The sequence below is a fragment of the Lotus japonicus genome, chromosome 2 (assembly GCF_012489685.1).
Source record: "Lotus japonicus ecotype B-129 chromosome 2, LjGifu_v1.2".
In the NCBI taxonomy this organism is placed as follows: Eukaryota; Viridiplantae; Streptophyta; class Magnoliopsida; order Fabales; family Fabaceae; genus Lotus; species Lotus japonicus.
The window spans coordinates 33,761,119-33,780,762 of record NC_080042.1 but is presented as its reverse complement, the minus strand read 5'-3'; the positions used below and the strand labels follow the sequence as shown (position 1 = coordinate 33,780,762).

At 39.8% G+C, this 19,644-nt stretch overlaps 3 protein-coding genes across 3 annotated transcripts; all 3 read right to left on the bottom strand.

Moving 5' to 3' along the window:
* Window positions 1–2,192: 2,192 nt before the first annotated feature.
* Window positions 2,193–3,389, bottom strand: LOC130736365 (F-box/kelch-repeat protein At3g23880-like). The gene has a single exon (XM_057588201.1). The coding sequence runs from the start codon at window positions 3,387–3,389 to the stop codon at window positions 2,193–2,195; it is 1,197 nt and encodes a 398-aa protein (XP_057444184.1).
* Window positions 3,390–13,548: 10,159 nt separating this feature from the next.
* On the bottom strand, window positions 13,549–14,622 carry LOC130736364 (F-box/kelch-repeat protein At3g23880-like). The gene has a single exon (XM_057588200.1). It carries the CDS (start codon window positions 14,620–14,622, stop codon window positions 13,549–13,551), a length of 1,074 nt encoding a protein of 357 aa, XP_057444183.1.
* Window positions 14,623–17,968: 3,346 nt separating this feature from the next.
* LOC130736363 (F-box/kelch-repeat protein At3g23880-like) lies at window positions 17,969–19,165 on the bottom strand. Its single transcript, XM_057588199.1, has one exon. It carries the CDS (start codon window positions 19,163–19,165, stop codon window positions 17,969–17,971), a length of 1,197 nt encoding a protein of 398 aa, XP_057444182.1.
* Between the last annotated feature and the right edge of the window lie 479 nt (window positions 19,166–19,644).

Sequence of the window (19,644 nt, the reverse complement as noted above, 5' to 3'; positions counted from 1 at the left end):
CGTACTCGGGGCGGATCATGGAGGACCACGTAGATAGGGTAGGAGTATTGACGTCAGGAGTGCTGCGAAGATGCACTGTCAGCTTCAACTTGCCACCAGGTGTGCATTGCGGACCAGGAGCAAGAGGACCACCACCGCCACCGTTATCTTCGGATGAGGAGGATCCCTCAGAGGAGGAGCCAGTGGGAGTGCCTTCGGCAGAGTCCAGTGCACCCTCCGTTGCTGTCATAGATGATCATGGATCGGGCCCTAAGCCCGTGAGTCCAGCACCGGAGCGCATCGCTGTGGCGAGAGGAGGACGGGTAGTGTATATAGACTTAGTCGTTCTGGATTCTGATTCAGACGACGATCATGCTAGCATGTAGGTTTTAGTGCTGGTGTGAGCTCCTCGAGATAGGATTAGTGTAGGAGTAGAGTCTTAGCTCTGACTGTCATTTATTTCCTTTGGGACAGGGTAGTTTCCCACCTATAGCTTTTTGTGTGGTTTCCTTACGGGAATCACAGAGAGTTGGTTGGACTTAGGAGGTCTTCTTTTCAGGCCATTGGGTCAGCTTATTCTCAATTTTGAGGGATGGTGTTGCAGACACTTCACCTTTATATTTGGTTTGTATATATTGCCTACGGGCGCTACACTTTCTACTTTCCGTCACTGGAGGTTACTCGTGACGAGGTCGCTACTTACATCGGGGGTTGTTATATATATTGTATATTAGTTCTGTTGTATTTCGCTTTTGGGTTTTATTTAATTCAGTTTTGTCTTAGTTATTATCGGAAAAAAATATATATTCACGTTTTTCCGCATTAAGTTTATTTTTGGTTACTAAAGTGACGCCACCGAAATCGGGGTGTTACACAATGAATTTCCACACCCATATTACTCTACCTACAACACCTTCTTCAAGAACATTGACAACGACCTCAGTGATTTCAGCTATGTGAAGTTCATAACCCTCAATCGTCCTCCACCAATAACTCATACTCGCCTCCCCAACGACCATCTCAGATCAAGGTTTCATCACTAACAATGTGGTCGAAGGTGTTTTCTTTTTCAAAAAATGATGTAATCATCCACATACAATCATGGTGTCAGGGAATTTGGACTCACAGGATAGACATGAAAGAAGCATAATCCTGCGATAACATGAGAAGGAGGAGAGAGATAACTTAGTGGTGTGAGGGGTGTTGCCATGGGTTTTGGCGTGTTAGAGACTTTGAGGGAGGAGCGATGAAGGATGTTATTGTGGGTGAAAACAAAGAGGATAAGCCAATTTATGGCGAATGAGGTGAGGGGGAGTTCCTAATGATGGCTATGTCTGTGAGGAGAAAATAGAAGTCAAACAAGAAAGATATATGCCCATGCCTTATTGTACCTTACATGGTGAAGCATGAATAAAGAGAAATAGGGGACTTTTCATTTACTCCAATATTTTGTGAAGAGGGTGAAAAGAAACACTATTAAAAAGTATCTATCTCGTGCTCAACCAATCTATGATATGTTAGAATCAATAGGAAGAAGCCACAAAGGAAAATATTACCTCTTGGATGCATAAGTAAAGACTGATATGTTTTGTCATATAAGATGTAGCGTGTAATTCAGTGTATGTATGAGTCCCTCAGGTGCAGGTTTTATTGATTTTATTTTACCAAATCAATTTTTTTTACCAAAACATCACCCATCATAACTAATTTGTGCTTAACTCATCTTCACTTTTTTCCAAACTTATTGACCATTGATATCCAAAAGGTTGGTAAGACAATTGGATTTTTTAGGGTCTATGTGTGTATTTTGATATATGTTTGATTGATCTAAAAAAAATTTAAGCTAACGAAACAATAAATTTTACTCTCATAACACATGTGAATTTGCTTTCACATTGGAGACCTATGTTTTTTTGGTTTTTCCTTGTTCAACTGTCACAAAACGATAAAAAAGTGAATGAAACATTGGGGTGGATTGAGTTAATGTTATTTATCTTTTACTACAATGTTAAAACAAACACACTCTATGTATGTAACATGTTGTTGCTCACTCATACTGCATATCACATTAACAACTGATTAACAAGGACCAGTGAAGCCAACAGAAATGAAAACAAACATAAAATATAGAACAGGAATTAGAAGGTACAATTTTCATATTATTCACAATCCTCCCACACAAATAGGTAGCATCACATTCTTGTCCTCATATATTAAGAACAAGGTGATAGCAAACTCTCAACATACACCCATGGAGTGATGAAACCCTCGTATTGAAAAAGAAGAGTTTTAAAAGTAACATTTCTTGGATTATAAACACCGACCTTGTACTGGTAGTTTAGCAATAGTTCATCATCCTTAGAAATATAAATTACCAGAGTAAGTGGATGAGTTTTAGGATCTTCACAAGTAACCCTGAACAATTTAGTCCAAGACTCTTGAATACCATATTCTTTCATAAGCCAAATATCTGAAACTGTCTTCTTATCAGCAACGACACACAAGCAATCTCTTAGTACCGTTAAGTCTTTAGTAACTAAACTTTCATCTCCATAATCAGGCTGTGAAATTTCTTGATAAGACTCCTTCCCCAAATGAAAAGAAACAATAGCCCATGAATCATTTGAGGCTAACGCAAACCAATTAAGCGTGCCACTCACAAATATTCCAAATGTATTTAACAAAAGGACATAAGGGAAATCCTCAATCCTTCTCCAGGAATCGGAACCCAAAGTATGGACATGGACTTGATTTCTAAGACGACCACCATCACATATATAGTGAAAAATTGAAACCACCTTGTATCTATCACTTAAATGATCGTAACCAAACCCATGATTTATCTTTGTACTTATACCACCTAGTGATGGAATTTCCAACGACGGCAACATCTTCGATTTCTTAATAGATGGGTTCCATACAATAAAGGAACGACCAATGGTGGAATAGAGAAATCCGTCGCAAGATCCAGCAATCGAAAGAAAATATTCTTGATTAATTAAAGGATACCTGAGATCTGTGGTGGCAGGGGTTATATCATTGAAAGAAGAGGGTAGAAAGTAGTCCAAGAGATAATTCTCGCATGAAGGGTTCATGAAGTTTAGCAAGAGGTGGAAGCGAGTGAAGTCCTTATGTGAGTAGCGCAGGTGCTTTTTGGCAAACTTGGGATCAGAAATTAGCGAATTCCAGGACTTGCAGACACAACGGAGTTGTGAGAGGAGCTTCACTGGAAGCCTGCAAAGAATTTCTTCCACGATTTCCAAGGGAAGGATTTGTTCTGGCACTAGGCTGCCGGGAGGATTAGAAGAGGAGGAGAGTGAAGGTGGAGATGTTAGGTTTTTTGGTGGTTGCATCTTGGTTAAGGAAACAAAGTCGTTTATCTCACCACTCTCACCACTTGACACCACCATTTGTGACTAAGGTCGTAGCTAGATGAAAAAATTGATGATGTCGCATCACCTTTTATACAAAATTTAATCCATTTCAAAATAATTTAATATTGATTGACAATTTACATTTTACTTAATTTGTTTTTAATTAATTTTTATTTTTATTTATTAATTTATATCTAAACATATTTTTTTATATTATTATATATACTTTTAATATTACTTTTTAACTATTATATTTGATTTTCAGTCATATCATATTTAATTTTCAGTCAAATCATATTAATTTTAGACATTTTGTTTCTCTAATGATTATTTAATATTACTTTCTACCTATTATATTTGATTTTCAGTCAAATCATATTTAATTTTCAGTTAAATCATATTAATTTTAGACTTTTTGTTTCTTTAATGAATGTAAACATTATATTATAATATAGAAATCTAAATATAAAATATTACTATTAAATTTAACTTTAGTAACGATTACAACAAAATGAATTAATAGTAAATTTAAACTCATAATTATTTCACTTAATATAAACAATTCACTTTTTGATTATTTATATTATCGGCACTTTCATTCTTAAGAGTTAAACTTTCATGCACTTAAGAGGGTAAGAATCTTCTATTTGGTTTGAGGGTGTGGTGATAATGGTATGTGTACTTGATTGAAGTTATGTGTGCCGGTAAATGGTTTTTGTAGTGAGAATAGGTACCTGAGGGGAAGCTTCAAGGAACAAGAATTCATCATGAAGAAGGATGAAGATGAAGGTGGAAGAGGAAGAAGATGGTGGTGGAAGAAGATAGACTGAAATATAATTTTAAAGAATTTTTCAAGGACTAAAATTGATGTGAAAAACTCCACGTGGCCATCCTAAGCTGACTTGGATTGCTACTAGACCGTTGACTTGTCAAAATTTAGCAAAATGACTTAATTTGATTAAAAAAGTATTTAGGGATTACATTTCGAATAAACAATTTCCAGGGACTCAATTTGATTCCCTTTACAATCTCAGGGACCAAAAGCATATTTAAGTCATATTATAATATAAAATGTTGTTTATTCGGATTTTAAGTTATGTCTTAATCAAATTTGTTTTTAAAAAAATTCTATATACTAACTTTAAATTTTCTCCAAGGATGAAATTAAGTCTGCAGGTTAAACTAAATTTTTAAATAAGTCTATTATCTCGTTTTTATTTATTTGAGTCATAATTCAAATTCTGTCGATAGATATTCTACAATTCACTAAATATTTCAATGGCAAAAAGGAAACAAAACGTTCTCAAGTTAATGTATATTTATGAACTTGTAATAAAAAACAATTATGAACTTCATTAAAATTCATATGTAAAACAAAACTTGATTTGTCTAGCTCAACTTGTGTACACAAGATTTGAAGAAATGCAATAAATTTATTGATTTGTCTAGCTCAACTAAACCACAAAGTAGTACTAACTATGAAATGCATTGTAAAAAATAAATTATTGTATGAAAGAACCAATAAATTTAAATATTTTAAACTTTAATTTGCATAGAAATTTTACAAACTGTTGATTAAGGCCCATCATAAGTCATGTTTGGACGTATTCGTTCCAATATCTAAATAACCAAAGGAAACATAGTACACAAATCATGGACAGTCTTCGTGTGGTCTACTAATCATGGAAACATATTAAGGTCGAGCATTGTAGTCTACTAGATGCTTCGCATGGCAGTTTGTGCGATTTGGTGATTACTCTAACGAGTTCGCGTAGGTCCAAGGAGGAAGGAGGAAGGAGGAAGAAGAATCAGGGATACCACTGCTAGAGAATGGTCCTCTGCCTAGTTTTATCCTCTCTCTCTCTCTCAATGAATCTCCACACCCATATTACTCTACCTACAACACCTTCTTCATGAACATTGACAACGGTCTCCGTGATTTCAGCTATGGTGAAGTTCATAACCCTCAATCGCCCTCCACCAATAACTCATACTCGCCTCCCCAACGACCATTTCAGATCAAGGTTTCATCACTAGCAATGTGGTCGAAGGTGTTTTCTTTTTCAAAAAATGATGTAATCATCCACATACAATCAGTGTGTCAGGGAGTTTGGACCCACAGGATAGACGTGAAAGAAGCATAATCTTGCGATAACATGAGAAGAAGAAGAGAGATAACTTAGTGGTGTGAGGGGTGTTTCCATGGGTTTTGGCGTGTTAGAGACTTTGAGGGATGTTCTATCATGAAGATTGAGATGAGGTGTAGTACCTAAACTGCAAGGAACGTGATGTGAGATTCCTAGAGAGAATGAGTGCGAAACCACTTTAGAGAGAGAATAACTGAATTTCAATCTTGTTATTGCACAAATGAGTTAAGAGTCTTTTACAATTGGTACCCTTCCCCTATTTATAGTTGGGAAGTTGGGCTTGGCGCCCCTAACTTATCCTAAAGGGCCAATTGGGCCTCCAAGAGGGAGACCCAAGTCCCTGGTCCATTCATCGCCCTAGGCCAGCGCTTCTGGGCGAGGAACCCTGGGGTCTCGCCTAGTCCACAAGACACCGAGCTCGAAGCATGAGAGCTAAGTGTGTCTTTATGCTGGAAGAACAAGGCGATGGCCATAAGAAACTAACTAATGCTAAAACACAAAGTCTGAAAACAAAGAATCAATTGCCAACATGGCTTAGTAATTTAAAGCTTAAAAATTCGCATCTTGGACGCCCTGCCAGGCCCCCTTTGCGGCTTGAGTCCACAAGCGAGCTTGTGGTGATGATGCTTAACCCGCTCGCCCTATCGCGGCTAGGCACGTGCCCTAAATCTTGAGATCTTAATGCGCTCAACGCCTATGACACGTGGCAGCCAAGGTCTGCAAAATCTCAACTGCTCTCCCGAAACGTCCCCTCGAATCCCCACAAAGCCTGTCAACTTTAGATACTGAGCCAATTACCTTCAACCGTTGCAATTCCTACTTACTGGGTCACTTCCACTTCCCGAAATCCCGTAACCGCAATCATTCTCTGTTGCTACGGGGCACGATCTCCCATCTTTCCTCCACGTTTCCCAACAACTGCCCCCAGCATCTCTTCACACGTTTCCCCTCAATCGTTACCCCTTGCTTATAAAGACATTGTTCCCCTTACCCTTTAATCTTTCCACGACGCGCAAGTCTCCCTCCGTAAATCATTTTCTTAACCCTCACAGCTTCTCACGCGCCGTCTTACCTTCCATCGGACCTCTTCAGTGTTAAAGTAACCCTCATTTCTTATCCCTTTTTCGCAATGTCACCAAAGCGCCAGACAAGAAACTCGAACCGCAACATCACCATCGCCACCCCCTTACGGTGCGTTCCCCCTAACGACCTTCCCCCCCCAGGGGGAGCTCCACTTAAAGAAGAAGACATTGTTGCCTTCCGAACGAGGACCTGGGAGTCCTTGCCAGCTCCCGCTGTTAAGGCTCTGCCCGCTGGGACGCTGCCCAACCAAACGTCTAGCCTAGGTCAGTGGTCATCCATTTGCGACGTTTCTTCGGAATCCGGCGATTTTGTCACAAGAAACCTCTTGATAATCTTATGTATTACGATGTTTGCTCAGCCGCAGAGCGTCCCTGGCTTCGCCCCCAAGACAACCACGTGGTGTTCCCCACTTCTTCTACGCGTATGGGTACATGTTCACAAGCTTGGGAATCAGGTTTCCCTTTTCTCCCTTTGTTTGTTTTGTGCTCCACAACATCAATGTTGTCTACAGTCAACTTCACCCCAACAGTTGGGCCTTTTTGCGATGTTTTGAAATTCTCTGCGACACGATTTAGCAAGAGCCTGAACCCTCCCACTTCTTCTATTTTTACCGCGTATCTGCCCAACTCTCACCGCCGTGCAACTGGGTTTCTCTAGAAGCTAGATCTGGACGTCAGCGCTTCAACCCATTTTGGTCTACCATCACCGTTGATATGGCTCGAAAGTTCTTCAGGGTCGTGGTGTCTCATGAGTACCCTGAGGTTTTCACCCACAGGGACGGCACCGCCCGATTTCCCCTCTACTAGACCCAAGAAGTGCGCCAAGTAATTAACCCGCCTGAGGATTCCTTAACCCCTGAGGACAAAACTGTCATCAGCTTCCTTGCTAGACTCCCGATTTTATACTGCACTCATGTGATCGGAAAAATACGCCATGTTAGTGAGGGCCTTCTGTCCGCCTTTGAGGAGAAAGGGAACGTCTCGTTTCCCCCTCGAGTTAATTTGAAGGGCGACAAGACGTCCCTGTCAAAAGTCCTTGCAAGTGAGAAACGGCCTCTCGGCGATGAGGACCCTCGCCCTTCCTCAAAGAGGCCACACCCCTCGGCTGTCGTATCGTCCTCTGGCGGGGAGAGAACTCCTGTTATCTTCGCAGCTTCTCATGAGCCTGAGGAGACTCCCAAATCGAACCACCCCGGTGAACCCTCAAAGGCGACCCCAGCCTCTTCGCCCAACGCCCAGAGTGATTTTGTTGATAGACTCCTCCCAAATACGACAGTCGCCCCATCGTTCCCTGGTCAAAACTCAGTGCCATGAGCTAGTGTTCCAGCGCCACCGCCACTGAGTCATGTTACCGCCTTTCCCCCAGGCTCTTCAAGCCAGGGATTGTCGTATTCCCTGTCTTTGACGCCAGTGCAAGTGGCGAGGATGGATGAAGTGGTTAAGCAGCAGGGTTTGGACAAAGTTTCGGAAGGCGCACTGGCGACAGTGCTCCACGCCTTTCATTGTTACAAACATTCCTCCAAAGATGCCGACGATTTGTGATCAGAGGTGGTGCGCCTCCGCGCCCTTAATGCCGAATTTGTTGAGGAACGCCGAGCGCTCCTTGCCCAGCTGAAAGCCAAAGAGGCCTCCTTTTCCAAAGAATTAAACGAGCAGACCAGCTGTGCCAGGGTTAGCTTGGAGTTCCGAGACTGGAAAATTTCTGACTTGGAAAAAGCCCTCGCGGAGCTTCAGCAGGAGGTGCGGCTGGAATCCGAGGCAAAGGTGGATTTGGCGGCTTCCAAAGATCAAACCCTTTCTCTGATGGAGACTGATCTCGAGAACCTTCGCTCTGAACTGGCGAAGAATGACAAGGCCTTATCTATGGTGAAGACTCAAGCTCAACTTGACGCGGAGGCCTTATTGGAAAAAATGAGGTCAGACGCCACTGCTGCCACTGCTGTTTTTTAACGCGGTCACGGCTTTTTCCTCGCCAAAGCCCAAGTGGAGCATCTTCATCTCCAGATCGATCTTCGCCAGATGGGGGCGTTCAAGAGGGTTACCCCCACCGGGTTGGTTGGAATCGACGATCCCTTGGGCTTCATCGCCGAGCGTTTCCTGAATGAAGAAGATGTAGAGCAAACCGATAAATGTTAGCGGTTCTTAGGTCAAATCTGCAACAACAATTTATTTTCCTGTTGTTTTTCCTTTCTTAATGAGAATTCCGAGGTTTTTTTTTTTGTGTTTTGCTTTGCTACATTCTAAACTTCAATCAAACTTAGGCTTTCCTTCCATACTGAGAAGGCTCTCAGACTGTGAATCATGCGAGTCGTCTTCCCTAGAGGATCCTAACCCTTGATTAAAAGCTTCTTCCCCAAATCCCAAAGGGTGGTTATCGCTGACCACCGGCCAGAAATTGCTTTGGCAATAACTCCTAGAGATTGTACTTTGTGTATAAATGGCAGTTAACTTCTAACAGCTTTCACATCTCATCTGTTTCTAAATTCGATCGTCATAATGGCATCCTCTAAAAGCTACATCCACGAGTGGAGGAAGAAAGCTTTTGATGAGGATCTCTATTTCAACGTTAGGCATCCAGAAGCCCCTAGCGTTTACCAACTGACCAACCAGTTTCTAGGCATGGGCCTAGACTCCGAGGTGGACAACAAACTCAGAGGATTCCTCGCGTTTGTGGAGGAACTTCAGGACATGTTCCAGAGGGAGCTGGATAATTACGCCGATATTCGAGCGATGGAGGCCTCGCTGGAGGTCATGGCGGAGAGTCCTGAGAAGCAGGAGGTCCGTCGAAGCTTGGCCCGTTTGGAATACAAGCAGCATCGCCTGGAGCTTGAGAAGAAAGAGTATCGTCGTCAATGTAGGTTTGTAAGGAGAAATCCTCCGTTCTAACATGTAATTTGAATGATCTAAATAAAAAAGAGTTTTGCTTGCTTTATTTTATGAACACCCCTAGATGTGTGTTATCATGAATGCATGAGCAAATGAATAATGAATGAAATAAACGAAAACAATCGAGTAAATAAATGGGCGAGGCGCCTGGGCTCGTTCGCCATAAGTGGGCGAAGCGATGAGGGCGGTGTCGTCATGAGCTTCGCCTTTCGTTTCTTCGCCGTCTAGCACGTGGTTTTCAGTGCTTGATTCCGAGTTTTTGCGTTAGCAACTTTCGAGAGTGTGCCTTGTATAACTATGACTTTCGCTCGGTATTGGACCGAGGCTTTCGTTTACACGCATATTTCCCGTAAGAGCAGGTGTGGCCCCACCAACCTTATTAGGCGGGGTCTTATAGTTGCTCGGGGCCCAATGGCCATATAGGTTGCCGGAGACTTTCAGCCTAGTTAAAAATGCTCGCCCGCGTTTCGGGAAGACTTGACTCGCCCATATTTCGGCGAGGTTCTTTAGATAAGAAGCTTATCCGCACACGTCGCCAGCAGGGGCTACTGTCAGCGTCGGACTTTCCTGAGCGATCCCCAGACATCAAAGTCGTGTTGGGATCGCCACCTTCAGGGAATTTTTCCCACCAGGCTGCCATCTCAGTTTAATAGTTATGAGTATTGCTGAGAATATCCTTTTGTATTTGATTTGTATAAATTTTTACATCGAGGGATGCCTCGTTAAGAAACTCTCGTGACGGAGAAAAAGAGTACATCTTTATTTTTAGTCCTAGCTTTTCGGTTGTTCCCACGCCATGTCCCCCCTTAGTGACTGCTCCCTTGCTCAGAGTATCACGCCCAGCACTCCATCTTCGCCGCCCTGCTCAACAACCCTGTAGTAAAAAGGGACTTTCCCTTGCTCATCTTCTTGCCCAGCGTGTCGGGCCACCTTCGTCGGCCTCCTACTGTCAACTTCCGCTGGTTTCTTGCACTTTCTCTTATATGGCATCAAATCCTTGTCTGTCAGCCCCAACTGTTCAAACGCGTTCCCGTAGATGATATCCGCTGAGCTGCGTTGGTCCAAAAGCACCCTCTGCACATTGAAACCATTAATTCTTACCATTACCACCAGCGGATCATCTGTGTGGGCCTTGATTCCCTCGAAATCTGCTGACGATATTACTATATCCGGATGTGGGCGCCTAAATGGAGCCAGGTATTCCTTTACCGACGCTACCACTCTTTCTTGCTTCCGCCTCGCCTTCGACGTGCTTTCGCCCCTGTCGAAGCCCCCTTCGATTGTGTCGGCCGCTTCAACTGACGCCCTGCCTTCGTCGCTGACAGCTCTCCTCGCCTCCTTTCCCCTTGCCGTAGTCGTCTTTCCCTTACCTGCGCTTGGCGTTCGTCTCAAGTTGTCCCTGTCCGCTCCCCGACCGGTGACCCGTGGTCGCCTCGCCTTGATTAGCTGCCTAACTTGGCCCTTCAGCGATACACAGTCACTGGTGTTATGGCCTTTCGAGTTGTATATTCACATCACTTGGACTGGCTCTTTACATCGTGCCGGGGACAAGTTCCGTATTGCCTCCAGGAGTGACTCTGCCAATTCCTCACTCGAGTCCGCCTCTGGCTTCCTCCGTCGGCGAGAGTTAGCTGTTCGCCGAGAGCGCTTACATGTTTTGCTCTCTTTTTTCGAATAGAGTAGTTCTCCCTTGAATTTTTTAATCAATTGGCCAACTTCCTTAACCTTCCGCACATTACTTGCTTCCTTGTCTTGTTCTCGTTTCCTCGCCAGTGACACCTTTGCTGCCCTCACACGTAGCATCCTCCTCTTCTATGACGTAGTCTCTCGCTCTGGCGTGAACTTCCGCCACTGAGTGCGCTGGTTTCCTGCTCAGCTCGCAGCTCAGCTTTTCTAACGACAATCTGTTCTTAAAAGCACATACGCATGTTCGAGGCTCCGCCTCTTCAAATCATGCAGACGCGGCACTGTACCGCTCCATGTATCGCTTCAGTGTTTCTCGCTCCTCCTGTCGTATTTCAAACAGGTCCTCAACTTCTCTTACAAAGAACTGGCCCAGGAATTTGGACGAGAAGTCACGAAACTTCATTATGGATCCCTGCGGCAAGGCCATAAACCAGGTCGTTTCCGCGCCTCGAAATGTGGACGGGAACATCCTGCACTTTACCGCGTCAGAAACCACACTCATCGCCATCTTCACATTGAAGTGGAGCAGATGATCTTTCGGGTCGGTTAGTCCGTCGTATGTTTCCAACTCGAGGCCTCTCGTACCATCCGGTACGGCCACTTCTCGCACTGCTGCTGAGAACGGTTTGATCTCCGCAGCAGCCTCGGCCTCCATCTCGTCTTCATTCCACCGCCTAAGGTGATAGTATTCCATTTGCTCCTGCAGACACTCATTTTGCAGTCTTAAGTTGCTACTGAGTGCACGTCGTGCTTCTGCACGGCGCTGTCTACCTATCCTGGTGGAGTGCGGGCAAGAACTGTGCCTCCGCTCTGGCTCCTCGCTACGCTGTCGGCAAAGTGACTCCATCAGGCTCACTCGGTAAACTGAGGATTCGGTCAAAAATCGTAGAATCGAAGAAAATCACACAGGAAATCGAATTTATCTAAACCAAATCGCAATCCACGTAGTCCGGGAATCGAAATCTACCGTTCCCCATAGACGGCGCCAAATGTTCTATCATGAACATTGAGATGAGGTGTAGTACCTAAAGTGCAAGGAACGTGATGTGAGACTCCTAGAGAGAATGAGAGCGAAACCGCTTTAGAGAGAGAATGAATGAATTTCAATCTTGTTTTGCACAAATGAGCTAAGAGTCCTTTACAATTGGTACCATTCCCCTATTTATAGTTGGGAAGTTGGGCTTGGCACCCCTAACTTATCCTAATGGGCCGGTTGGGCCTCCGAGAGGGAGGCCCAAGTCCCTGGTCCATTCATCGCCCTAGGCCAGCGCTCTTGGGCGAGGGACCCTGAGGTCTCGCCCAGTCAAAGGGAGGAGCGATGATGGATGTTATTATGGGTGAAAATAAAGAAGATAAGCCAATTTATGGCGAATGAGGTGAGGGGGAGTTCCTAACGATGGCTCTGGCTGTGAGGAGAAAATAGAAGTCATACAAGAAAGATATATGTCCATGCCTTATTGTATCTTACATGGTGAAGCATGAATAAAGAGAAATAGGGGACTTTTCATTTACTCCAATATTTTGTGAAGAGGGTGAAAAGAAACACTATTAAAAAGTATCTACCTCGTGCTCAACCAATCTATGATATGGTAGAATCATTAGGAAGAAGCCACAAAGGAAAATATTACCTCTTGGATGCATAAGTAAAGACTAATATGTTTTGTCATATAACACGTAGCGTGTAATTCAGCGTATGAATGAGTCACTCAGGTGTAGGTTTTATTGATTTTATTTTACAAAATCATTTTTTTTACCAAAACATCACCCATTATAACTAATTTGTGCTTAACTCATCTTCACTTTTTTCCAAACTTATTGACCATTGATATCCAAAGGGTTGGTAAAACAATTGAATTTTTTAGTGTGTATTTTGATATATGTTTGATTGATCTAAAAAAACTTTTAAGCTAACGAAACAACAAATTTTACTCTCATTACACATGCGAATTTGCTTTCACATTGGAGACCTATGTTTTTTTGGTTTTTCCTTGTTCAGCTGTCACAAAACGATAAAAAAGTGAATGAAACATTGGGGTGGATTGAGTTAATGTTATTTATCTTTTACTACAATGTTAAAACAAACACACTCTATGTATGTAACATGTTGTTGCTCACTCATACTGCATATCACATTAACAACTGATTAACAAGGACCAGTGAAGCCAACAGAAATGAAAACAAACATAAAATATAGAACAGGAATTAGAAGGTAAAATTTTCATATTATTCACAATCCTCCCACACAAATAGGTAGCATCACATTCTTGTCCTCATATATTAAGAACAAGGTGATAGCAAACTCTCAACATACACCCATGGAGTGATGAAACCCTCGTATTGAAAAAGAAGAGTTTTAAAAGTAACATTTCTTGGATTATAAACACCGACCTTGTACTAGTAGTTTAGCAATAGTTCATCATCCTTAGAAATATAAATTACCCGAGTAAGTGGATGAGTTTTAGGATCTTCACAAGTAACCCTGAACAATTTAGTCCAAGACTCTTGAATACCATATTCTTTCATAAGCCAAATATCTGAAACTGTCTTCTTATCAGCAACGAAACATAAGCAATCTCTTATTACCGTTAAGTCTTTAGTAACTAAACTTTCATCTCCATAATCAGGCTGTGAAATTTCTTGATAAGACTCCTTCCCCAAATGAAAAGAAACAATAGCCCATGAATCATTTGAGGCTAACGCAAACCAATTAAGCGTGCCACTCACAAATATTCCAAATGTATTTAACAAAAGGACATAAGGGAAATCCTCAATCCTTCTCCAGGAATCGGAACCCAAAGTATGGACATGGACTTGATTTCTAAGACGACCACCATCACATATATAGTGAAAAATTGAAACCACCTTGTATCTATCACTTAAATGATCGTAACCAAACCCATGATTTATCTTTGTACTTATACCACCTAGTGATGGAATTTCCAACGATGGCAACATCTTCGATTTCTTAATAGATGGGTTCCATACAATAAAGGAACGACCAATGGTTAGAAATCCGTCGCAAGATCCAGCAATCGAAAGAAAATATTCTTGATTAATTAAAGGATACCTGAGATCTGTGGTGGCAGGGGTTATATCATTGAAAGAAGAGGGTAGAAAGTAGTCCAAGAGATAATTCTCGTATGAAGGGTTCATGAAGTTTAGCAAGAGGTGGAAGTGAGTGAAGTCCTTATGTGAGTAATGCAGGTGCTTTTTGGAAAACTTGGGATCAGAAATTAGCGAATTCCAGGACTTGCAGACACAGCGGAGTTGTGAGAGGAGCTTCACTGGAAGCCTGCAAAGAATTTCTTCCACGATTTCCAAGGGAAGGATTGGTTGTGGCACTGGGTTGCCGGGAGGATTAGAAGAGGAGGAGAGTGAAGGTGGAGATGTTAGGTTTTTTGGTTGTTGCATCTTGGTTAAGGAAACAAAGTTGTTTATCCCACCACTCTCACCACTTGACACCACCATTTGTGACTAAGGTTGTAGCTAGATGAAAAAATTGAAGATGTCGCATCACCTTTTATACAAAGTTTAATCCATTTTAAAATAATTTTATATTGATTGACAATTTACATTTTACTTAATTTGTTTTTAATTAATTTTATTTTATATATTAATATATATCTAAACATATTTTTTTTGATATTATTATATATACTTTTAATATTACTTTTTAACTATTATATTTGATTTCCAGTCAAATCATATTTAATTTTCAGACAAATCATATTAATTTTAGACATTTTTTTTCTTTAATGATTATTTAACATTACTTTCTACCTATTATATTTGATTTTCAGTCAAATCATATTTAATTTTCAGTCAAATAATATTAATTTTAGACTTTTTGTTTCTTTATGGAATGTAAACATTATATTATAATATAGAAATCTAAATTTAAAATAATACTATTAAATTTAACTTTAGTAACGATTACAAAAAAATCAATTAATAGTAAATTTAAACTCAAAATTATTCCACTGAATATAAACAATTCTCTTTTTAATTATTTATATTATTCGCACTTTCATTCTTAAGCATTAAAATTTCATGCACTGTAGAGGGTTTCTTTACAAACGTGAGCATTTAAAGGAGAGGAGTTTGTCTTTTTATATCATACCTGATGGGTAAGAATCTTCTATTTGGTTTGAGGGTGTGGTGATAATGGTATGTGTACTGGATTGAAGTTATGTGTGCTGGTAAATGGTTTTTGTAGTGAGAAGAGGTACCTGAGGGGAAGCTTCAAGGAACAAGAATTCATCATGAAGAAGGATGAAGATGAAGGTGGAAGAGGAAGAAGATGGTGGTGGAAGAAGATAGACTGAAATATAATTTTAAAGAATCTTTCAAGGACAAAAATTGATGTGAAAAACTCTGCGTGACCATCCTCAGCTGACTTGGATTGCTACTACATCGTTGACTTGTCAAAATTGAGCAAAATGACTTAATTTGATTATAAAAATATTTTTGGGATTACATTTCGAAGAAACAATTTTCAGGAACCCAATTTAATTCCCTTTACAATCTCAGGGACCAAAAGCATATTTAAGTCATATTATAATATAAAATATAAAATGTTGTTTATTCGGATTTTAAGTTAAGTCTTAATCAAATTTGTTTTTAAAAAAATTCTATATACTAACTTTAAATTTCCTCCAAGGATGAAATTAAGTCTGCAGGTTAAACTAAATTTTTAAATAAATCTATTATCTCGTTTTTATTTATTTGAGTCATAATTCAAATTCTGTCGATAGATATTCTACAATTCACTAAATATTTCAATGGCAAAAAGGCAACAAAACGCTCTCAAGTTAATGTGTATTTATGAACTTGTAATAAAAAACAATTATAAACTTCATTAAAAATCACATGTAAAACAAAACTTGATTTGTCTAGCTCAAATTGTGTACACAAGATTTGTAGAAAACAATGAAATTTACGCAACAATTAGCAGAAAATTATAGAACATACTAGTATTAGTGTGAATTATTAAAACATACAAAGGACACCCTAATTCTAATGTTATAAAACTAAACCACAAAGTAGTACTAACTATGAAATGCATTGTAAAAAACAAATTATTGTATGAAAGAACCAATAAATTCTAATATTTTAAACTTTAATTTGCATAGAAATTTTACAAGTTGTTGATTAAGGCCGATCATAAGTCATGTTTGGTCGTATTCATTCCAAAATTTAAATAACCAAAGGAAACATAGTACAACAAGTCATGGATTCTCTTCGTGTGGTCTACTAATCATGGAAACATATTAAGGCCGAGCATTGTAGTCTACTAGATGCTTCGCGTGGCAGTTTGTGCGAATTGGTGATTACTCTGACGAGTTCACGTAGGTCCAAGGAGGAAGGAGGAAGAAGTATCAGGGATACCACTGCTAGAGAATGGTCCTCTGCCCAATTTTATCCTCTCTCTCTCTCTCTCACTCTCTCTCTCTCTCTATCCCTCTCTTTCTATCTCAATGAATCTCCACACCCATATTACTCTACCTACAACACCTTCTTCAAGAACATTGACAACGACCTCAGTGATTTCAGCTATGTGAAGTTCATAACCCTCAATCGCCCTCCACCAATAACTCATACTCGCCTCCCCAACGACCATCTCAGATCAAGGTTTCATCACTAACAATGTGGTCGAAGGTGTTTTCTTTTTCAAAAAATGATGTAATCATCCACATACAATCATGGTGTCAGGGAATTTGGACTCACAGGATAGACATGAAAGAAGCATAATCCTGCGATAACATGAGAAGGAGGAGAGAGATAACTTAGTGGTGTGAGGGGTGTTGCCATGGGTTTTGGCGTGTTAGAGACTTTGAGGGAGGAGCGATGAAGGATGTTATTGTGGGTGAAAACAAAGAGGATAAGCCAATTTATGGCGAATGAGGTGAGGGGGAGTTCCTAATGATGGCTATGTCTGTGAGGAGCAAATAGAAGTCAAACAAGAAAGATATATGCCCATGCCTTATTGTACCTTACATGGTGAAGCATGAATAAAGAGAAATAGGGGACTTTTCATTTACTCCAATATTTTGTGAAGAGGGTGAAAAGAAACACTATTAAAAAGTATCTATCTGGTGCTCAACCAATCTATGATATGTTAGAATCAATAGGAAGAAGCCACAAAGGAAAATATTACCTCTTGGATGCATAAGTAAAGACTGATATGTTTTGTCATATAACATGTAGCGTGTAATTCAGTGTATGTATGAGTCCCTCAGGTGCAGGTTTTATTGATTTTATTTTACCAAATCAATTTTTTTTACCAAAACATCACCCATCATAACTAATTTGTGCTTAACTCATCTTCACTTTTTTCCAAACTTATTGACCATTGATATCCAAAAGGTTGGTAAGACAATTGGATTTTTTAGGGTCCATGTGTGTATTTTGATATATGTTTGATTGATCTAAAAAAAATTTAAGCTAACGAAACAACAAATTTTACTCTCATAACACATGTGAATTTGCTTTCACATTGGAGACCTATGTTTTTTTGGTTTTTCCTTGTTCAACTGTCACAAAACGATAAAAAAGTGAATGAAACATTGGGGTGGATTGAGTTAATGTTATTTATCTTTTACTACAATGTTAAAACAAACACACTCTATGTATGTAACATGTTGTTGCTCACTCATACTGCATATCACATTAACAACTGAATAACAAGGACCAGTGAAGCCAACAGAAATGAAAACAAACATAAAATATAGAACAGGAATTAGAAGGTACAATTTTCATATTATTCACAATCCTCCCACACAAATATGTAGCATCACATTCTTGTCCTCATATATTAAGAACAAGGTGATAGCAAACTCTCAACATACACCCATGGAGTGATGAAACCCTCGTATTGAAAAAGAAGAGTTTTAAAAGTAACATTTCTTGGATTATAAACACCGACCTTGTACTGGTAGTCTAGCAATAGTTCATCATCCTTAGAAATATAAATTACCCGAGTAAGTGGATGAGTTTTAGGATCTTCACAAGTAACCCTGAACAATTTAGTCCAAGACTCTTGAATACCATATTCTTTCATAAGCCAAATATCTGAAACTGTCTTCTTATCAGCAACGACACACAAGCAATCTCTTATTACCGTTAAGTCTTTAGTAACTAAACTTTCATCTCCATAATCAGGCTGTGAAATTTCTTGATAAGACTCCTTCCCCAAATGAAAAGAAACAATAGCCCATGAATCATTTGAGGCTAACGCAAACCAATTAAGCGTGCCACTCACAAATATTCCAAATGTATTTAACAAAAGGTCATAAGGGAAATCCTCAATCCTTCTCCAGGAATCGGGACCCAAAGTATGGACATGGACTTGATTTCTAAGACGACCACCATCACATATATAGTGAAAAATTGAAACCACCTTGTATCTATCACTTAAATGATCGTAACCAAACCCATGATTTATCTTTGTACTTATACCACCTAGTGATGGAATTTCCAACGACGGCAACATCTTCAATTTCTTAATAGATGGGTTCCATACAATAAAGGAACGACCAATGGTGGAATAGAGAAATCCGTCGCAAGATCCAGCAATCGAAAGAAAATATTCTTGATTAATTAAAGGATACCTGAGATCTGTGGTGGCAGGGGTTATATCATTGAAAGAAGAGGGTAGAAAGTAGTCCAAGAGATAATTCTCGCATGAAGGGTTCATGAAGTTTAGCAAGAGGTGGAAGCGAGTGAAGTCCTTATGTGAGTAGCGCAGGTGCTTTTTGGCAAACTTGGGATCAGAAATTAGCGAATTCCAGGACTTGCATACACAGCGGAGTTGTGAGAGGAGCTTCACTGGAAGCCTGCAAAGAATTTCTTCCACGATTTCCAAGGGAAGGATTGGTTGTGGCACTAGGCTGCCGGGAGGATTAGAAGAGGAGGAGAGTGAAGGTGGAGATGTTAGGTTTTTTGGTGGTTGCATCTTGGTTAAGGAAACAAAGTCGTTTATCCCACCACTCTCACCACTTGACACCACCATTTGTGACTAAGGTCGTAGCTAGATGAAAAAATTGATGATGTCGCATCACCTTTTATACAAAATTTAATCCATTTTAAAATAATTTTATATTGATTGAAAATTTACATTTTACTTAATTTGTTTTTAATTAATTTTTATTTTTATTTATTAATATATATCTAAACATATTTTTTTATATTATTATATATACTTTTAATATTACTTTTTCACTATTATATTTGATTTTCAATCATATCATATTTAATTTTCAGTCAAATCATTTTAATTTTAGACATTTTGTTTCTCTAATGATTATTTAATATTACTTTCTACCTATTATATTTGATTTTCAGTCAAATCATATTTAATTTTCAGTTAAATCATATTAATTTTAGACTTTTTGTTTCTTTAATGAATGTAAACATTATATTATAATTTAGAAATCTAAATTTAAAATATTACTATTAAATTTAACTTTAGTAACGATTACAACAAAATGA